General features: G+C 38.3%; 1 protein-coding gene across 7 annotated transcripts in view; it reads left to right on the top strand.

Moving 5' to 3' along the window:
* The window catches only part of TMEM68 (transmembrane protein 68), a 34,855-nt gene that overhangs the window by 6,835 nt on the left and 9,613 nt on the right, over positions 1–18,407 (top strand). For 6 of the 7 annotated variants that reach the window (XR_011491453.1, XM_020900817.2, XM_020900816.2 and 3 more), the window contains exons 2-4: positions 3,709–4,102; positions 13,292–13,459; positions 16,387–16,580. Coding sequence is in view for 6 of the 7 variants with exons in the window: in XM_020900817.2 (XP_020756476.1) it covers positions 3,778–4,102; positions 13,292–13,459; positions 16,387–16,580 (687 nt within the window). In the remaining variant the exon portion in view is untranslated. Of the gene's footprint in view, positions 1–3,063; positions 3,109–3,708; positions 4,103–13,291; positions 13,460–16,386; positions 16,581–18,407 lie in introns of all 7 variants that reach the window. The other variant, XM_070477116.1, reaches the window with a different exon arrangement.

Raw genomic sequence — 18,407 nt, 5'->3', positions numbered from 1 at the left:
GTGTGACAGGTCAGAATGTGACCAGGGCTAAGAGAGAGTGTTCTATTACCAATTTGGGTGGAGGGAGGTACTAAAGGTTTTAAAACCACGAGATTTTAGAATCCTATTAAAAATTGGAAATGAGACTAGATTACTGGGACAGTTGTATTAAGCAGGAAGGGTCAGCTCACCAAAATGATTGGTTTTCAGGCCTGGGAAAAGCTTCTTTTAACATATTAGAGAGGCTATCATAAATTTTAATGTATTAACTATTCGAAAGCTCTCTCTGTTGAGATATAATTCATCATAATATTCCCATTTTTAAAATGTGCCACCAGGTGGTTTTTAGTATATTCACAAGGTCATACAGCCATCACTACCATCCAGATCCAGGACATTTTTATTGTCCCTCAAAGACACCTCTGTTTCCATTGGCAGTCTCCTGTCATTGCCCTGCTGCCAGCCCCGGGCAGCCACTAGCCTTTGTGTCTGTGTGAATTAACCTGTTCTGGGTGTTTCATAGAAATGAAATCATGTAAGATGTGGCCTTCAGTATCTGACTTTTTCCTTTTTTTTTACTTAGTATAATGTTTTCAGGGTTCACTTATATTGTGGTATGAACTAGTACTTTATTTTTGTGCCTGAATAATCTTTTTTCTGGCTGCAGCATATTTTTATCCATCCACTGGTGGACATTTGAGTTATTTCCATTTTTTTGGCTATCACGACTCAATGCTGCTGTCAACAACAGTATGCACATTTTTCTGTGAATATGTTTTCAGTTCTCTTGGATGTATACCTAGGATAAGAATTACTGGGTCCAGTGGTAACTCTATGTTTAACTTTTTGAAGACTGCCAAACTGGTTTCTACAGTGACTAGCAATGTACAAAGGTTCTCATTTTGCCATATCATCAGTATCATTTGTTATTTTCCTCCTTTCTTTGATGATAGCCACCCTAGTGAGGAAAGCTCTTATTTTAAAAAGTAGTAAGTTTTGCTATGTTGTTTTACTCTGAATTCTCAGTTCAGTCAGTTCAGTTGCTCAGTCTTGTCAGACTCTTTGCAACCCCATGAGTCGCAGCACGCCAGGCCTCCCTGTCCATCATCGACTCCTGGAGTTTACTCAAACCCATGTCCATCGAGGCGGTGATGCCATCCAACCATATCATCCTCTGTCGTCCCCTTCTCCTCCTGCCCCCAACCCCTCCCAGCATCAGGGTCTATTCCAATGAGTCAACTCTTTGCATGAGGTGGCCAAAGTACTGGAGTTTCAGCTTCAGCATCAGTCCTTCCAGTGAACACCCAGGACTGATCTCCTTTAGGATGGACTGGTTGGATCTCCTCGTAGTCCAAGGGACTCTCAAGAGTCTTCTCCAACACCATAGTTCAGAAGCATCAATTTTTCGGTGATCAGCTTTCTTCACAGTCCAACTCTCACATCCATACATAACCACTGGAAAAACCATAGCCTTGACCAGATGGACCTTTGTTGGCAAAGTAATGTCTCTGCTTTTTAATATGCTGTCTAGGTTGGTCATAACTTTCTTTCCAAGGAGTAAGTGTCTTTTAATTTCATGGGTGCAATCACCATCTGCAGTGGTTTGGGGGCCCAAAAAAATAAAGTCTGACACTGTTTCCACTGTCTCCCCATCTATTTCCCATGAGGTGATGGGACCACATGCCATGATCTTAGTCTTCTGAATGTTGAACTTTAAGCCAACTTTTTCACTCCTCTTTCATTTTCATCAAGAGGCTTTTTGGCTCCTCTTCTATTTCTGCCATAAGGGTGGTGTCATCTGCATATCTGAGGTTATTGATATTTCTCCCGGCAATCTTGATTCCAGCTTGTGCTTCATCCAGCCCAGTGTTTCTCAAGATGTACTCTGCATATAAGTTAAATAAGCAGGGTGACAATATACAGCCTTGACGTACTCTGAATGCTCAAACACTGATAAATTTTAGTGGTTTGACTCTGTGTGTGTTTATGTTTAGTCATTCAGTTGTGTCCAACTCTTTGTGACCCCATGGACTGTAGCATGCTAGGCTCCTCTGTCTGTGGAATTCTTCAGGCAAGAATATTGGAGTGGGTTGCCATTTCCTACTGGTTGACTCTTTTGATTGGTTGCGTAAAATGTGATGTAAATATAACACAGATTGTGGGCTCAATGTGTGCTGTGTCCACCTTCTTTACCACCACAGGCCCAGATTTCTCACAGATAAGTGCTGTTGGTTACCAGGAAATTGGACACATCCTCCATCCCTGGGAGAATAAGTTGATTCTGTGTGCTGCCAACATGCCGGTTTATTAGCAAGATAATCTTGGCTTTAAGACATCACATGACTGCTCTTGCATACATCTGTCTCCCTCTCCCTCCATCTCTTTCTCGCATTTTTTTCCTATCCCACCTCATTCACAAAGGATTTGAGATGATTTTCATTAAGGTTACATGGTATGGAATAATGATAAAATATCTCTTAGAATCAGAAGCAGAGAAAATAGGAATGGAAGAAGGAAATCTTATTTAGGAAATTATAATCATGAGGGCTAATACAGTTGTGTCATCAAATATCATGACCATCAGCTTATCCAGCAGTTACTAAAAAGAGACATCACCTGTTACACATCCTAACTTCATATTTTTTCTCTAAAGAAGCACAGTTTTCTGTAACTCTGAGTGCAAAAACGTCTTAGGTAGGGGGTTTAGAGTACAGGGGCTTCCTAGGTGGCTCAGTGGTAAAGAGTCTACCTGCAGTGCAGGGGATGTGGGTTGATCCCTGGTCAGGAAGATCCCCTGGAGGAGGAAATGGCAACCTACTCCAGTATTCTTGCCTGGGAAAGCCCGTGAACAGAGGAACCTTTTCATATAGAGCTAAAACAGTATATAGAGGTCTTCACTAAAAGCTTTGGTAGCATGAGTATAATTTTGAATTGTGATACACTGGTGTAGGGCAGGAAGCATGTTTGTCACACATTGTGTTTATATCTCTTACCATTTATTTTATGGAAATTCTGTCTCTAGGTATTAATGGTTATCTTTTTTTGAATCATACTTTTCTTCCATTTGTATATGGTGTTTTCCAGAATACAGACATTGAAGCTTGGGACAAAATATTTATCTAATTTCTGGTAAGTTAAGTGAATGCTTTAGGGAGTGACACAAAACAATGCTCTGTTTCTTCACTCATTTAAGATACAAGAGAAATTTTAGTGACATATAAGATAAAAATTATGCTGATAAATTTTTATTATTGTATAACATAAAAGGAACAGAGAACTTTTCTATAAACCTGCTTGTAAAAGATAATACCCCAAAACATATGTCATCACTTCCTAAAGAATTGGGTTACTTTTATTGAATCAGATATTGATGTTTTCTTCTGTGAAGAATAGTTATCTCAACATAACTCAGTTTAAGATACAAATGCTCAGTATGATCCACTTAAGATATAGTCAAATTATTCAGATCAAGCTGCAGTTTCATTCATTGGCTTTGTTTTCCTCTCGTAACTGTAGCTTGTGAGTTATTTTCAGAAGCTAAGCCCAGCATGCTTCACGAGTGGACAGAGGATACCCATTTTCACATTTAAATCTGCAACGAAGTTAAGAGTTAACAACTGACTCATTTTTGTTATTAAGAAATGACTCTGCACCATATTTTTATGTAGACCAAAACATTTACCCTCTCAGCTATGAAGAGAATCACGCTGGATTATTTTTCCCTTCTAGTGGCTAAGTTGAAGACCTGCCATGACGATGAAGAAAGAGACTGCATTTGCTGTTTCCACCTAAAGAAAAATGACCAATAAGAACCAAAGCTGTGGTGTGGGACAGGATTCCATGCCCTCCATGACTTGTCTCATCCATGTCCTTGAAGCGTGGTTTGGTGTGGAGCACTTGGAGGACTACTGGAATTTTGCAAACTACCTCTTGTGGGTTTTCACACCACTCCTCCTTTTAATACTCCCTTACTTCACCATCTTTCTGCTGTACCTTACTATCGTTTTCTTACACATTTATAAGAGGAAGAATATGCTAAAAGAAGCCTACTCCCATAATCTGTGGGATGGTGCAAGGAAGACGGTGGCGACCCTGTGGGACGGACACGCGGCTGTCTGGCATGGTAAGCAGATCGCTTTGTGCTCTGGGCTTCTGCTGGTGTGGGTGCACTGACACCCCATCATCGTCCCTGTGGTTGATTGAAGAGATGTTGAAAAATATGATGGAGGGGAGAGTTACTGTTTCTTGTTATCTGTTTGCATGTGTGGTGCACATGTATGTCTTTATTAAAGTGATTTTCTTCTAAGCACATTTGTTTCCATTAAACAAAGAACCATATAGCTGTGTAGAATATGACAATAAGCTAAAATTAAAAAATGAATATTTAATATCTAAAAGTAAGAGACGAACAGTATAGAAAACTGTTTTGAAAGTGCTTTGATTATTTAGTGTTTACTTCCATTTTGTTCAAAATAAGTTTGACTTTCCCAGTGTCGAGATTTTTAAACAATGAAATACTAAGTAATAATATTTTTAAATTAAATATAATCTATATACCAAAATTTACCCATTTTCTGTTTGCCTCATTTCAGAAGTCATTGTGTGACTTAACTAAGCTAACGTGTTGTCACTTTAAATCTACATTTGCCTGCAAGTCTTTTTTTTTTTTTTTCCATTTATTTTTTATTAGTTGGAGGCTAATTACTTTACATCATTACAGTAGTTTTTGTCATACATTGAAATGAATTAGCCATGGATTTACATGTATTCCCCATCCTGGTCCCCCCTCCCACCTCCCTCTCCACCCGATCCCTCTGGGTCTTCCCAGTGCACCAGGCCCGAGCACTATTACTCAGCCATTAGAAAGAATTCATTTGAATCAGTTCTAATGAGATGGATGAAACTGGAGCCCATTATACAGAGTGAAGTAAGCCAGAAAGATAAAGACCATTACAGTATACTAACACATATATATGGAATTTAGAAAGATGGTAATGATAACCCTATATGCAAGTCATTTTTGAGCACTTGACCATGTCATCCGGTGTCAAATGCTTAACATGCATCAGTTCTTATAACACAGTAGATGGAGCCCATGTATTATCTCCATTTTACAGTTTTCTCATAAGGAAACTGAAGAACAGAGAGGTTATCATTTGCCCAAGGCTGCTAGGACACCAGGGAGAAGAGCCAGGACGCAGCCCTGGTTTCTGGGTCTCGGCCTGTGCATCTCTGACCCGTGCTGCGCAGCAGGTCTGTTCCTGGCTGGTGGCTCGGGCTCCCAGCAGTGGTCGTCAGAAGGTATGCAGACAGCAAACACATGCTTCTGACAGTGAATTTACTATTTATCTGCTAATACCAATGCCCTTGCCAGGCAGCATAGCCCTCACACCCTCTGGTGGCTGTTCACCCACAACCATGGGATGGTGTCTCCACATTCCATGACCAGAGCCTGCATCTGTGTAGACAGCTATTGTTCATTGTCTATACAGCCGTGAGACAGAAATGCAGTGGCCTGGTTTACAGGACTCGGGAGTCTATGTCCCCCTCCCACTTGTAACCTCCTGTATTTCAGGATAACGCATATCGTAAGGAATTTGAATTTATTTATATTTCAAGAGACATGATTTAATTTCTGTAAATTCAAGTGTTGAACTTATTTTGTAAGTGAGTATATAATTTTGAAGTATTTATTCTTTGTTTTTCTGAGATATTTCTAAATACGCCCCTATGGCTCAGAGGAAGTAAAAATTACTTCTTACCCTGTTTTAATGTTCTGTTACGATAATTTAGCACTGTATTTTATTGGGATAAGTGATGCTTTTTAAAACAGTTTTCTCCACTCATTTAGTGACATACGCAATAGGTATTTGTGTGCACATTCAGATTTTGTATTCATGTCAAATCAGTTTTAATTTATGCTTTGCAAAGAATCTTCAGAGAAGTCTTTAACTAATAAAAATGTTCACTGTAGAAAATGTGGCAAGTAAAAATAAATACGGAGAAGAAAATAACAGTCACCTAAAATTTGCCATGCCATTGAGTTCTTGTGTGTTTATTGCCCTTTATTATTGCTTTTTATTTGTGTGGCAGACTTGTATCTGCATGTCACTGAGCCTTCTTACATGACTTGTAATGACTGTATAGACTCTGTAAATCCAATAGCTAATTTAGTTAGTTACCTGTTACACTGTCGTTTGTAATTGGTTACTATAAGTATCTTTATATAAGAATCTATCCAGTGTTTCCTGTTTTGAACTTAAATTTTACCCTCCACTGTGTATTATGTAAGTGCTCTGGCATTTTGCAAACCATTCTGTGATTCTACTACATCAAGGAACATGAATCTGATATTAAATATCTGCATTTTTATGTAGTCTGTCAGTGAGGTCCCTGCCTTCAAGTTGCTTACAGCCTTTAAATTATAGCAATTTTGACTTTTTTACTTTACATTTACTATTATTTTTTAAAAACATGGACATATTTTATTCACTAAATGAGTTCTCCAAGTTAAACCACAAGTAGCAGGGTTTGGTTTTTTTTCCTTTTTTTTTTTTGCATATATGTATATATATATTTAAATCTATTTTTTAATTGAAGGATAACTGCTTTATAGAATTGTAGAAGAGTTTTTTATGGAATATTAAATTGAGGTTTCAAGAGAACATTCCCGCTCTCCTTCAGGTGGCCTTCAGGTGGGTTAGAGTTTCTTCGCCTCCTGTGTCTCACACAGGGAAGGCCGCCTGGGCCCACTGGCTGGAGCTCAAACTAGCCTCTTCCCAGTCACAGCTGGGTGACCTCGGGCAGGTTACCTCGCTTCCTTTGCCCTTTTCTCCCTTCTCCCTCTTCCTCCTCCCTTCCTGTTTCAACAATTATGACTTTTTTAAACTTCATTTAAAAAAAATTTTTAGAATTACAGGAAAGTTGCAAAAATAGTACAGAGTTCCTGACGTTTTTCACTCAGCTTTCCCTAATGTTAGCATCTTACATAACCGTGTGTACAGTTATCAGCTTAACGGTGGTACAACACTATCAACCAAACTACAGATGTTACTGGAATCTTACCAGGTTCCCTGCCAGAGTCCTTTTTACCAGGATCCCATCCTGCATTTAGTTGTCATATCTTCTCCAATTTAAAATGGGTTTTTCATCTTTTATGACCCTCACACTTTTGCAGAGTACTGCTCAGTGATTTTGTGGACTGTGTCTTAATTTAGGTATGAAGTTCTCTATAATTAGACTGAAGTTGTGCATTTTTGACCAGAATCCCACTGATGATGCGTTCTCAGTACATTGTATCCAAGGTGCCTGATGTTAATGTGTGTTATTACTGGCGATGGTGACTTTGATCACATGGTTGAGGGGGTGTCTGCTAGGTTTCTCCACCACAAAGTTGCTAGTTTTACTTTTTAATTGATAAATGTCTTGGAAGAGCTCCTTTAAAGCTATGTAAATAACCTTTCTCTTCAAACAAGATACTAAACTTTTCTGAACTTCATTTTCCTCTTCTGTAAAATGGGTTGTTTTAAGGATTCATTGGATCTTGATATAAAGTACTTAGAATAATTTCTACTATGTAATAAAAATTCAACAAATGTTAGCTCTCATAGAGCATCTTGCTCCAATAATTTGGAAAGCACTAAAATATATCACTTGCCTCTTGGTCATTATTAAGTTCAACTTCACACACCTGCTGTGTTCAAGATTCCTAGTATTTTCAAGGCACATTTTTAGGCTGTCAAGGTTTTGATTCTTGTTGCTAGCAAGAAATGCATTCTTCCACCCAGTGTATACACACAGGTTTATCTACTTCGTCAAGTGTGTAGAGACTGTCTTCATGTGATCTGCTCTGTGTTCTATCCTGCTATCTTACTTAAAAAGAAAAATGCTGACAGTAACTCACTAAAGTGATTGCACAACTCAGTGAGTGGATGGCCACAAGCGTTTGACAATCTCAGGTGCAGGTTAGCCTGGGCACACCCCTGGCAGGAGGTGTGGTGAGGGGCAAGGGCACAGATGCCCTCCCCTGCCCCTCTCCCCGCTACTATGTGACCTTGAGTAGTTGGTTATGTGGGTTTTGCCTCCTTGGGTTTCCTCATCAGTTCAGGGATTCTGTGAGGACCACATGATTATATAATTACTGTGGGTCCAATATGGTGCCTGGCAGGTGAATACCCAATAAGTGTCCATTCTTGTTTCTATGGGACAAAAGTGAAAGCACTATTCATGGAGGAAGTAGCTTTTAAACAAGGATTTGAAGAATGAGTGGGGAAATAACTGAATAACTGTTTCACAGAATCCACCTGCAATGCAGGAGACCGTGGTTTGATTCCCGGGTCAGGAAGATCCTCTGGAGAAGAGATAGGCTATCCACTCCAGTATTCTTGGGCTTCTCTGTGGCTCAGCTGATGAAGAATCTGCCTGCAATGTGGGAGACCTGGGTTTGATCCCTGGGTTGGGAAGATTCCCTGGAGAAGGGAAAGGCTACCCACTTCAGTATTCTGGCCTAGAGAATTCCATGATCTGTATAGTCCATGAGGTTGCAAAGAGTCAGACATGACTGAGCGACTTTCACTTCACCTCACACCATTATATTTAAAAATTAAATACACAGTGTTTTTGAAGGAAAAGAGAAATGATCAAAATTGGTTCAAGAAGGAGAGAGAAACAGAGCAGACCAATAATCATACAATAAATATTGAAACACTAGTCAAAGTCTATACCCTCCTTTCTTCACAAAGGGCTGAGAGTCCACAAGTTAGGCTAAACTTTTAAGGAACAGATGATGCCCCTCTTAAAGTGAGAGTGTAGGAAAAAGTGGAGGTAAACTGGTTATTTTGCAAGGATAGCAGAACTTTGCTATCGAAACCAAGGAGAATACAAAAGGGAGATTTGTAGGTCAGTCTCAAAGTAGTTTTATAAAATTCAGTACTTACGATAAAAAAAGAAACTTAGTAAGGGAAGACTAAAGGTACTACTTTAATAAGGGGGAATGTTCCAGAAATATTCAACAAAAATGATCCACATTAGAGAAGTGAAAGCAGTTACCATAAGTAGGAAATAGGACAAGGTTGCTCTCAACTTCTACTGTTTAACATTCTCTTGGAGCTCCTGGAAATAAAGAGATGAGAAAAGAGGCCTGAAAGAACTAAGTGAATCCACTTACTAGTACTGATAAGTTTACTTAAACACAAAATCATATACTGCCAATAATCATTTTTAAAATGGAAATAAAACATTCTATTTGAGACTAAATCTAACAGAAACATGTAGAACTTTAAGGAGAAACTATATGCTTTACAGATGGAATTCGAAACAATTGAAGTGGATACAAAGTCTCAGTGTAATATAGATGTCCCTTCTATGCCCACACTCCCAGTTCAATTACTAATTCAATATAACTGATTTTTCGTCAACTTCTAAAATTCATATAGAAGAGTAAAGAGGAATAACCAAGGCAAATTGGAAATAAAAGAGGGCATTTCCCCCTATCATATCAAAAGCATCAACATTTATCATGATTAAAATTACAGTGTTGGTCCAGGGAAAGGATTATCACAAGTAGATCAAACAGATTAAAAAGTTAGAAGCATGAATGTAGTAAGTGATAAAAGTGGTGTTAGAGGTGAGCACGAGAAGACAGGAAAATACTTGATGACCTTCAAGTACGGAAGATCTTAAAGAAGATGCAAAACAAAAGCTATTGAGAATAACTAAAAGTTGTGTCAAAAGATCGGGCAGATCAGGGTAGGTCATTTACAGTGTAACTTAGAAAACAGTAAATAAAAAAATCCAATTTAAATGGTCTAAACATGTGGTCTGAAAATGACCTAAACATAAATGCCAACAGATTCACAAGCCCCCTAGTAATTAGGAAAGTGCAAATTAAAACTTATGCTAAGATATCATTTTTACTCAAAAGATTGGCAAAAATTAGTTTGTTGACATTAGAGAGAGAATGTGGAGACAGGGACTCTCAGTGCCTGAGAGTACTGTAGTGCAGAAAGTCCATTTGGTAGCTTCTGTTATAATTTAAAATGGGTGTATCATGTGATCAGTTGCCCTTATTATCCAGTTATCTGAGTATCCAGTCTAGTGGTAAACTCACACAAGGTACAGGATGCATATAAATGAATGTTCATTGCAGCAATATTTGTGAAAAACTGGAAACAGTCCAGTGTAGTGTCCCTAAATAAGGAAATGGCTCCATGAACTGTGATAGGAATTCATTATGGAATACTTTATAGCCATTTAAAAATCATCTATGAGAAACCACTACATGTGTCTATCAAGTAGATGTCCAAGATATATTGTGGCATGAAAAAAACCTAAGATTCATTATTATAATCACAAACTACCTGTGTTCAAACATGCAAACACCCCAGTACTGAGTAAAACACAGGATGTACTCAGGACCAAAAGAGGTGTCATTCTTATTCTTGGGTGAGAAGTATGTGGAAGGCTGAACCTGGAAAGGTAGACTGAAATTAAGTTGTGACACAATTGAATGCTGTGCCCAGCCAGGAGTTTGCCTTTATTTTGTAGGTACTTTTTAGGTCCATTTGCTTTCCTGAGGAAGACCCAAAAGGATGGTATTGTCATTTTACCATAGTGTGTAGGTGTACAGCCTTAAAAACGGTTTTTGGTGTCACAATTAGAAGGGATCATCTTTTAGGAGATTAGCCTTATCTGAAATTATGGTGCATGCTTGCCTGCTCAGTCGCTTCGGTCATGTCCCACTCTTTTCAACCCCGTGGACAGTAGCCTGCCAGGCTCCTCTGTCCATGGGATTCTCCAGGCAAGAATACTGGAGTGGGTTACCATTTCCTCCTCCAAGGGAACTTCCCCACCCAGGGATTGAACCTGTGTCTCTTGCATTGAAAAGGGGATTCTTTACCACTAGTCCACCTGGGAAGCAAAGTGGTAGGCAGTTATCTCATTTATTACATAATAAATAAATCCCTGCGGGTGAAGGTCTGGGGGAAACCAAAGAATCTGGAAAGTTCTTAAGATCAGAGCGCAGAGCAGGGGAGGTAAATAAGTATGCATTTCACGGCCTAAAACAAGAGAGCCACATTCGTCACAGGGCTGGGCTGTTCTTGGTCAAGGGACCCAGACCACTGGAAATGTGCACAAACGTGCGTATGTCTAGGCCCCCTCCCTGAACGGCGGAGGGATGGACGGTGGCAACAGCCGTCTTGGAGAGTGACGTCTTTCTCTGAGCCCTGGTACCCATCACCCTCCAGGACTAGGGTCTTGTGGGCAGAAGACGGGGTTGCACTTCGAAACCCACGTCGGGGAGAGGGAGTGATATACTTAAGAGAGTGGAGGTAAACACACAGAACGTGGTGAAAAGGTAATAGAGTCTGAGGGAGGAGCAGGTAAAGGCCCCAGCATTTCTATGAACACATGACCGGAAGTGCTCCGTTAGAGGCGGTCGCGTGGGCAGCGTGGAGGTGGGAGGCGCCCTGGTCCATGTGACATAGGAAAGAATGTGACATCACTTGATGGGCCTTTTTGGGTCTGAAAGGCCTTGACAGTGTTTGACCAGTGTGACCATCCGCCGCTGGTGCTTTCTGAGCCAGAGGTGGTATGACTACATCCATGCTTCACGATAAATGCAGTTGAATATTGGGGCTTAAGGTTTAGTGGAATGATGGTAAACTCTAGTTGTCGATAGTGAACTGCTGAATTGAATTTTTCTGCTTTCAACCCGGTGATTTGGTAATATGGAAACAGCTCAATTAATTGTCAACTCTTTTAAAAGAAAATTATTCTGGAAAACAAAGGGGAAGCTAAGGAATAGTCTGTATAGAATCCCTTAAAGAAGTATTCTTTATTTCTTAGAAGGTTTGTCTGCTGGGACGATCTATCCTTTTGATAAGTTAAGGCAACTTCAGTGACTGATTCTAAGTAAATTGAATTATTTGAACTAAAATTAGGTAATTGGGAAGAAATATTAAAAAGTACAGAAACAATTTTGAAATATTAAATTTTTAAAACCGTTGTGTTGAGTCTATTTGATATATTACCAAATAACTTATTTCTTCAATACTAGAATCAATTACCACACTTAATCTGTTTGGTGAAGATATTATGTTGTTTAGTCACTAAGTCATGTGCGACTCGTTTGCGATCCCATGGTCTGTAGCCTGCCAGGGTCCTCTGTCCATGGGATTTCCCAGGCAAGAATACTGGAGTGGGTTCCCATTCCTTTCTCCAGGGGATCTTCCTGACCCAAGGATCAAACCCATGTCTCCTGCATTGGCAGGTGGATTTTTTTACCACTGAGTCACCTGGGAAGCCCAAAGATATTATAAACCACTTTAAAAATGAATCTCTTAAAATTTACACCGAAATCTTTATAATTTAAATGTTTGTTTCTTAGAAAATTTGACAGGGATAAACTGAAGGAAAGAAGCACACAGGTGGTTTCAGATTTCCGTATTCTGGACAGTGGTGTCTTTCCCATGTGAGTTGCAGTCTTGGGTCAGCAGTTCTGTGTGGGAGAGTCTGGCCACAGGAACTTGCTTTCCTTCTCCCCTTTAGTCACTGAAGACTTCCTTCCTTTTTCTTTGGGCCTCATTACCCTTGGCCGTGGCCTCTGGATGCTCCCTTTTCTCTTTGCCAGGTCCAGCTGAGGCTCTGGTCTGTAACAACCCCCTGATGGGGAGAAGGGGGGCAAAAGCAGGTCTTAGACCAGGGCCAGGATCACATGCCTTCTCCTGCACAGTGCCATTTCCCACCTCCTGGGATGAAACACACAGGGTAGTTTTTACTGACTCGTGTGTGGAGCTTACCTCAACCTTTTATGTGTGTTTACCACAGTCCACCCACAGCACAGAATGGTGGGAGGAGAGTTGAGGGCTGGCATGTCTTTAGTCCCACTCATACTACAGGACAGAGATTTTCTTGACATTCAGTTCAAATCTCTCATCACATTTTTTTTTCTCCACATGTAGTAGTTAGATCCTATCGAATCATCTTTGTTTTGAATGAATAGAATGGGAAGAATTTGTGAAGAATGATGTGTATGTATATATTTGTTGTTGTTCAGTCACTAAGTTGTGTCGACTTTGTGACCCCATGGACTATAGCAAGCCAGTCTCCTCTGTCCATGAGATTCTCTAGGCAAGAATACTGGAGTGGGTTGCCTTGTCCTCCTCCAGGGGATCTTCCTGACTCATGGGTCAAACCTGGGTCTCCTGCGTTGCAAGCAGTTTCTTTACCATCTGAGCCACCAGGGAAGACTTAGTATAAATAGACTAATGTTAAATACATTTTAAGTGTCTGTGCTTTGTTTTTCTAACAGGTTATGAAGTTCATGGGATGGAAAAAATACCAGAAGAAGGACCAGCACTGATCATTTTTTATCACGGAGCTTTTCCCATAGACTTTTACTACTTCATGGCGAAAATTTTTATCCATAAAGGCAGAACTTGCCGAGTAGTAGCGGATCACTTTGTCTTTAAAATTCCAGGTAAACTTTCACTGTAGAACACTACCAAATTATGTGATAGTCTGTGTATCTTTGAGTTCTCTATTAATAATGTTACATGGAAAATTTTTTTGCCTTTTTAGGGTAGTACACTTGGAACTCCAATTTGGGAGTATCTGTTTTAGGTAATATATCTAAATATAAAAACATTATGGTCAAAAATGTTATCTGATTTCTTTCTTTATTAATAAGTATTTAGTAATTATTTTTCAAAGTTAAATCCTAAAATAAACTGTAACTTTTGCCAAAAAATTAATATATATTTTGGTATAGAAGGTAGTTAACTTTTCATATGGTGAATTTTTCTGTGAGGTATTGATTTGAGCATTTACTTCTACAGTAATCAGGGTTTGATTACTGTCAGTTGGATAGCAAATGAAAATTAGTGAAATAAGCTAGCTAGGATATATTTTGTCTTTACATAGTAACATAATATTGCCTCAAAAATCCTAATCTATATAGCCTATTATGTCTCTTATCATATTTGACTTGCATGGTAGAATTAGAAACTCATGAGATTGAGGACTACATTCTTTTTAATATTCCTGTTCCTAAAGGCTTTGTGCCTTTTAAAAAGATTAATAGGCAGACTTCTCTAGTGGTCCAGTGGTTAAGACTCCATGCTTCCCCTGCAGGGGGAACATGTTTGATCCCTGGTCAGAAAACTAAGACCCTGCATGCTGTGTGGTGTGGCCCCCCAAGACACAATAAAATAAAAATAAAAAGATTAATAGGAAATTCCCTGGTGGTCCAGCAGTTAGGACTCTACTTTCGATGCTGAGGGCACAGGTTCAATCCTGGTTGGGGAACTAAGATCCCACAGGCCATAGGGTACAGCCAAAAAAGAAAAAAAAAAATAAGTGGAATGGTTTCAAACATGATAAGAGATTTTAAAGAATCATTCTAAAGTAAACCCACTGAGATTTTCTTCTGTTACTAAATTACTGGGAACAAGCCAAGAAAATTTATAGCATGTTTTCTGGATTAATAAAAGGAAAAGCCAACCATCAGCCAGCTAAGCCCCAGACAGCACATGAAATAACAGTTCACTTAGTGCCTTTCACAGACATGGTTAATGCTTCCAGTATCCCTGTGTCACTAAAAAAGCCATCTTTTTTATACACAAAGTACTTTGTGTATAAAGCAAATTGGCTATAAAAGGTATTTTTTTAGAAAGTAATGTGATCACTTTATAATAAACTTGAAAACTAGAGGAAATAACATCATTACATGGTTGTATCACGCTAACATGTACCCAGTTATCATTTTGATGTATTTTGCTTCATTTTTAATTTGTACTTTTTCATTTTATGTAAACTATTTTGTGTTCTTTTAAAAAAATTAATGCAACATTAGCATTTTCCAATGTTTTATAAAGGACATTTTTAATATATGATTAAAATATTTACTTGTTTTCTCTTATGAAACATTAGGTTGCTTCCATTTTTTAAATATACACAATAGAATGTAAGGGGCTTCCCTGGTGGCTCAGCAGTAAAGAATCCGCCTGCAATACAGGAGCTGCAGAAGATGTGGGTTTGATCCCTGGGTCAGGAAGATCCCCTGGAGGAGGAAATGGCAACCTACTCCAGTATTCCTTGCAGTCCCTAGGGCTGCAAAGAGTCAGACACGACTGAAGCGACTTAGCACATACGCAATAGAATGTGAATATTTTTATTCAGCATTTGACTCTAAAGTTTCCCCCTTTATAATCTTTATGATCTTATAATACTTTATTAAACCTTCCCTATTTATTCATTTACCTTGAGAGTGCATCAAGTGAAATCAGTGAGCTTTTAATAGTAGATAAAATATTATTTCTTCTCAATAATCCTGATAATCTTGCCTCAGACTCTTAAACCTATGAGCAGTTTGGCTATTCTGCACAGTTTTCACTCTCCATCCACACATTTCCCAGTCTCACGGGACTATGTTATGAATATCAGTCCTCTAAACTTTCAGTTTAGAGTTTGGTTAAAATATTTAATTACTGATAGGATTATTTCTTTCATCCATAAGTAGTTGTAATTTGAAAAACTGTATCATATTAAGACTGGAATGAATTGTTCCCAAGCCAAACACTAACATTATTAAAAGCTCTTAGTGATATTGCTATTATTGTTGATTTAAAAAATTTTACTGTGAAATTAGCTGTATGTAACTTTTAATTTTGGGGGCTTCCATGGTGGCTCAGATGGTAAAGTGTCTGCCTGCAACGCAGGAGACCCAGGTTCAATACCTAGGTTAGGAAGATCCCCTGGAGAAGGAGATGGCAACCCATTCCAGTACTCTTGCTTGAAAAGTTCCATGGATGGAGGAGCCTAGCAGGCTACAGTCCATGGGGTTGCTTTTAATTTGGATAGATTTAACTGTGACCTGCCAGTTTGGGTAGGTCTAGGTCAGTTAGATTCACGTTCTCCTCGGTGACTCTCTCATGGGGTTAATGGAAGGTTAGATGGGTGGTTGCTGACCCCTCTCGTAAATACTGTGGACAGTGTTTGCCTATGACATGCACTGGAAGAGCTTTAGTCTAGACACACCTGGATGAGCATCTCTGCCCTGCCCTTAGCCAGATGTGTGCTCAGTTCTCTGAGCCAACTTTCTTCCTCTGCAAAATGGGGATAAAAATCGCTATTTTCTCAGGTTCTTGGGGGTTTTAATTAAGAATTTGAATATGCAGCCAGAGTTGTAGGTGATCATGAAGGAGGTGATCAATAAGACATTGCTATTAATTTACCAGCAATATTGATCTTAGGTTATCCTTAAGAGTTCCTGTTGGTTTAAAAAAAGTAAAAAAAGAACTTACTGATTTAAGTATAGAGACTACATTATGTAGGTTGTGAAAACTTTTGATCTCAGAAAATTGGACAAGTACTTAAGATGTATCTTCATGCTAATCTATCTTACAGGGTTTAGCTTATTACTTGATGTATTTTGTGCTATTCGTGGACCAAGAGAAAAATGTGTTGAAATCCTGCAGAGTGGTCACTTGCTAGCTATCTCACCAGGTGGCGTTCGGGAAGCACTGATGAGTGACGAGACCTACAACATTGTGTGGGGTAATCGGAAAGGCTTCGCTCAGGTTGCAATCGATGCAAAAGTGGTGAGTTGTATAAAACTGATTATTAAAGGAAAGCTAGGTCAACTTTAAATGCTTGTAGCCAAAGTATATCAGAATTTAGATCCTGTCTTTGCACTACTTTAAAAAGTGGTGTCTGTAACTCATAACAGTAGAGAAATAGTCCTTGTGCATGGGAAGCCATCTTTACCAAAATTCAGTCTGGGAATTTACAGATACCTAGAAACGCTTTATTTGACATTTCAAAATCCAGCTTCTTGTATTCAGATTTATGAAGTTTTTGTATTCCTTCAGTTATACTCTTTTTTATGAGTATAATCAGTCCAATTCTGTGTAGTTTAATCCTTTGAGTTGACATATTTCAGTGATGGCTGTTAGTTGGTTTCATTATCATCCTTGTGTCTGTGACCAATTTATAACAATAGAACTCAAATAATATATGACTCCTGCCATTTTTCATCAGCAAATGTGATCAGCTATCTAATAGTATGAATAAAGATGAGAAATAGATATTGGTGTAATTTAGAGCTTTTAAAAAAGAATGAATTTGTCAATAAAGTGACGGTTCCTCTGGGAGTCACTGTAATTATTCTTAGTAAACTGGAGAATCTGAATGTCATCTTGTCCTTTTCTTTTGCTTTGGAAAGTATTTCTCAGCTTTTTGGTCTCCGTATTGTACTTTGTCCTGTGAAACACTGCTTATGGGATGTTTCTTCTTTGTTTTCTCCTTTATTTTCATTTTAGATTGTCTATCAGAAAAAGAAATCGTGGCACTTGCCAAGATGGTTTTCTTTTTCCAGGCCAGTTAGTTAGAGACTGCTGCCCATACTTTCACATTTTTGTTTTTTTGTCTGTGTGTTTCCATTGCTGTCATGTAGACACCAGTTTAGACCCTTAACTTGACTGTTTATCTTGCAAATACAGACCTTTGATTAAAAAAGAAGGGATTATGGATGTTTCCTTCTAACCCAAAAGCAACATTTAAGGGAACATGGACGTTTTTCCTTTATTTTTTAAATCGCAGAGTTAAAATAAAATATAATACATTGTGCTCTATTCTCTACTGTACATATTTGTATATGTAACTACTAGAAGATAGTGCTTTATCAGTATGATCTTGGTGTAAGTTAATGTATTTGGCCAAGTGTTCTATAATGGAGGACATAAAAATTTAAACACTATTGTCCTACAGTAGGTTATACACTTCCTTAGGACAAAGCCATCTTTTTGTAGTCTGAGTTCTGAGTACAGTGATTAGCACTTAGGCTCTGTGTATTTGTTGAATTGATTTTGTAATTTACAATTAATTAATAAATAAATTACAATTACAATAAATAAATTACAATTAATATTGTGTAAACAAATATTAAACACTATAAGAAAGGAACCTTTTGAATTTAAGTCTAGGTTAATAGTTCTACTGATGTAGAAAATTAATTTATAGCATATTTTCTAAAAAATCTTATGTATTAAGATAGAAAACAAAACTTTAGACTTTACGAGTACTGTGTATACAAGATGATACATGCACACTTCAGAAATTAAGGCTTATCAGTATAAATGTGCATTGAACATTGTACATTGATAAAAGCTAAAAACCTAGTTCAGTTTTCAGGTTTATATTTTGAGAGAATTATTTCTTCCAAGGTGTAAGATAAAAATGGTGAAAACATCACTCACATTGATCATGGGACTCTAATTCCTCATCCTTAAGTAACGGTTTTAAGGACTGTTGCCTGGAAGAAGGTTTGATAGAAAGAAATCACATAGAGAAAGAAACCCTTTCATCAATCTGTGAGTTTCTAGATAAATAAGATAACCTAGATCACTTAAGGTTTTGGTACAAAACTT

This window comes from Odocoileus virginianus, chromosome 15 (assembly GCF_023699985.2).
Source record: "Odocoileus virginianus isolate 20LAN1187 ecotype Illinois chromosome 15, Ovbor_1.2, whole genome shotgun sequence".
NCBI lineage: Eukaryota > Metazoa > Chordata > Mammalia > Artiodactyla > Cervidae > Odocoileus > Odocoileus virginianus.
This window is presented reverse-complemented; position numbering and strand designations above follow the sequence as displayed.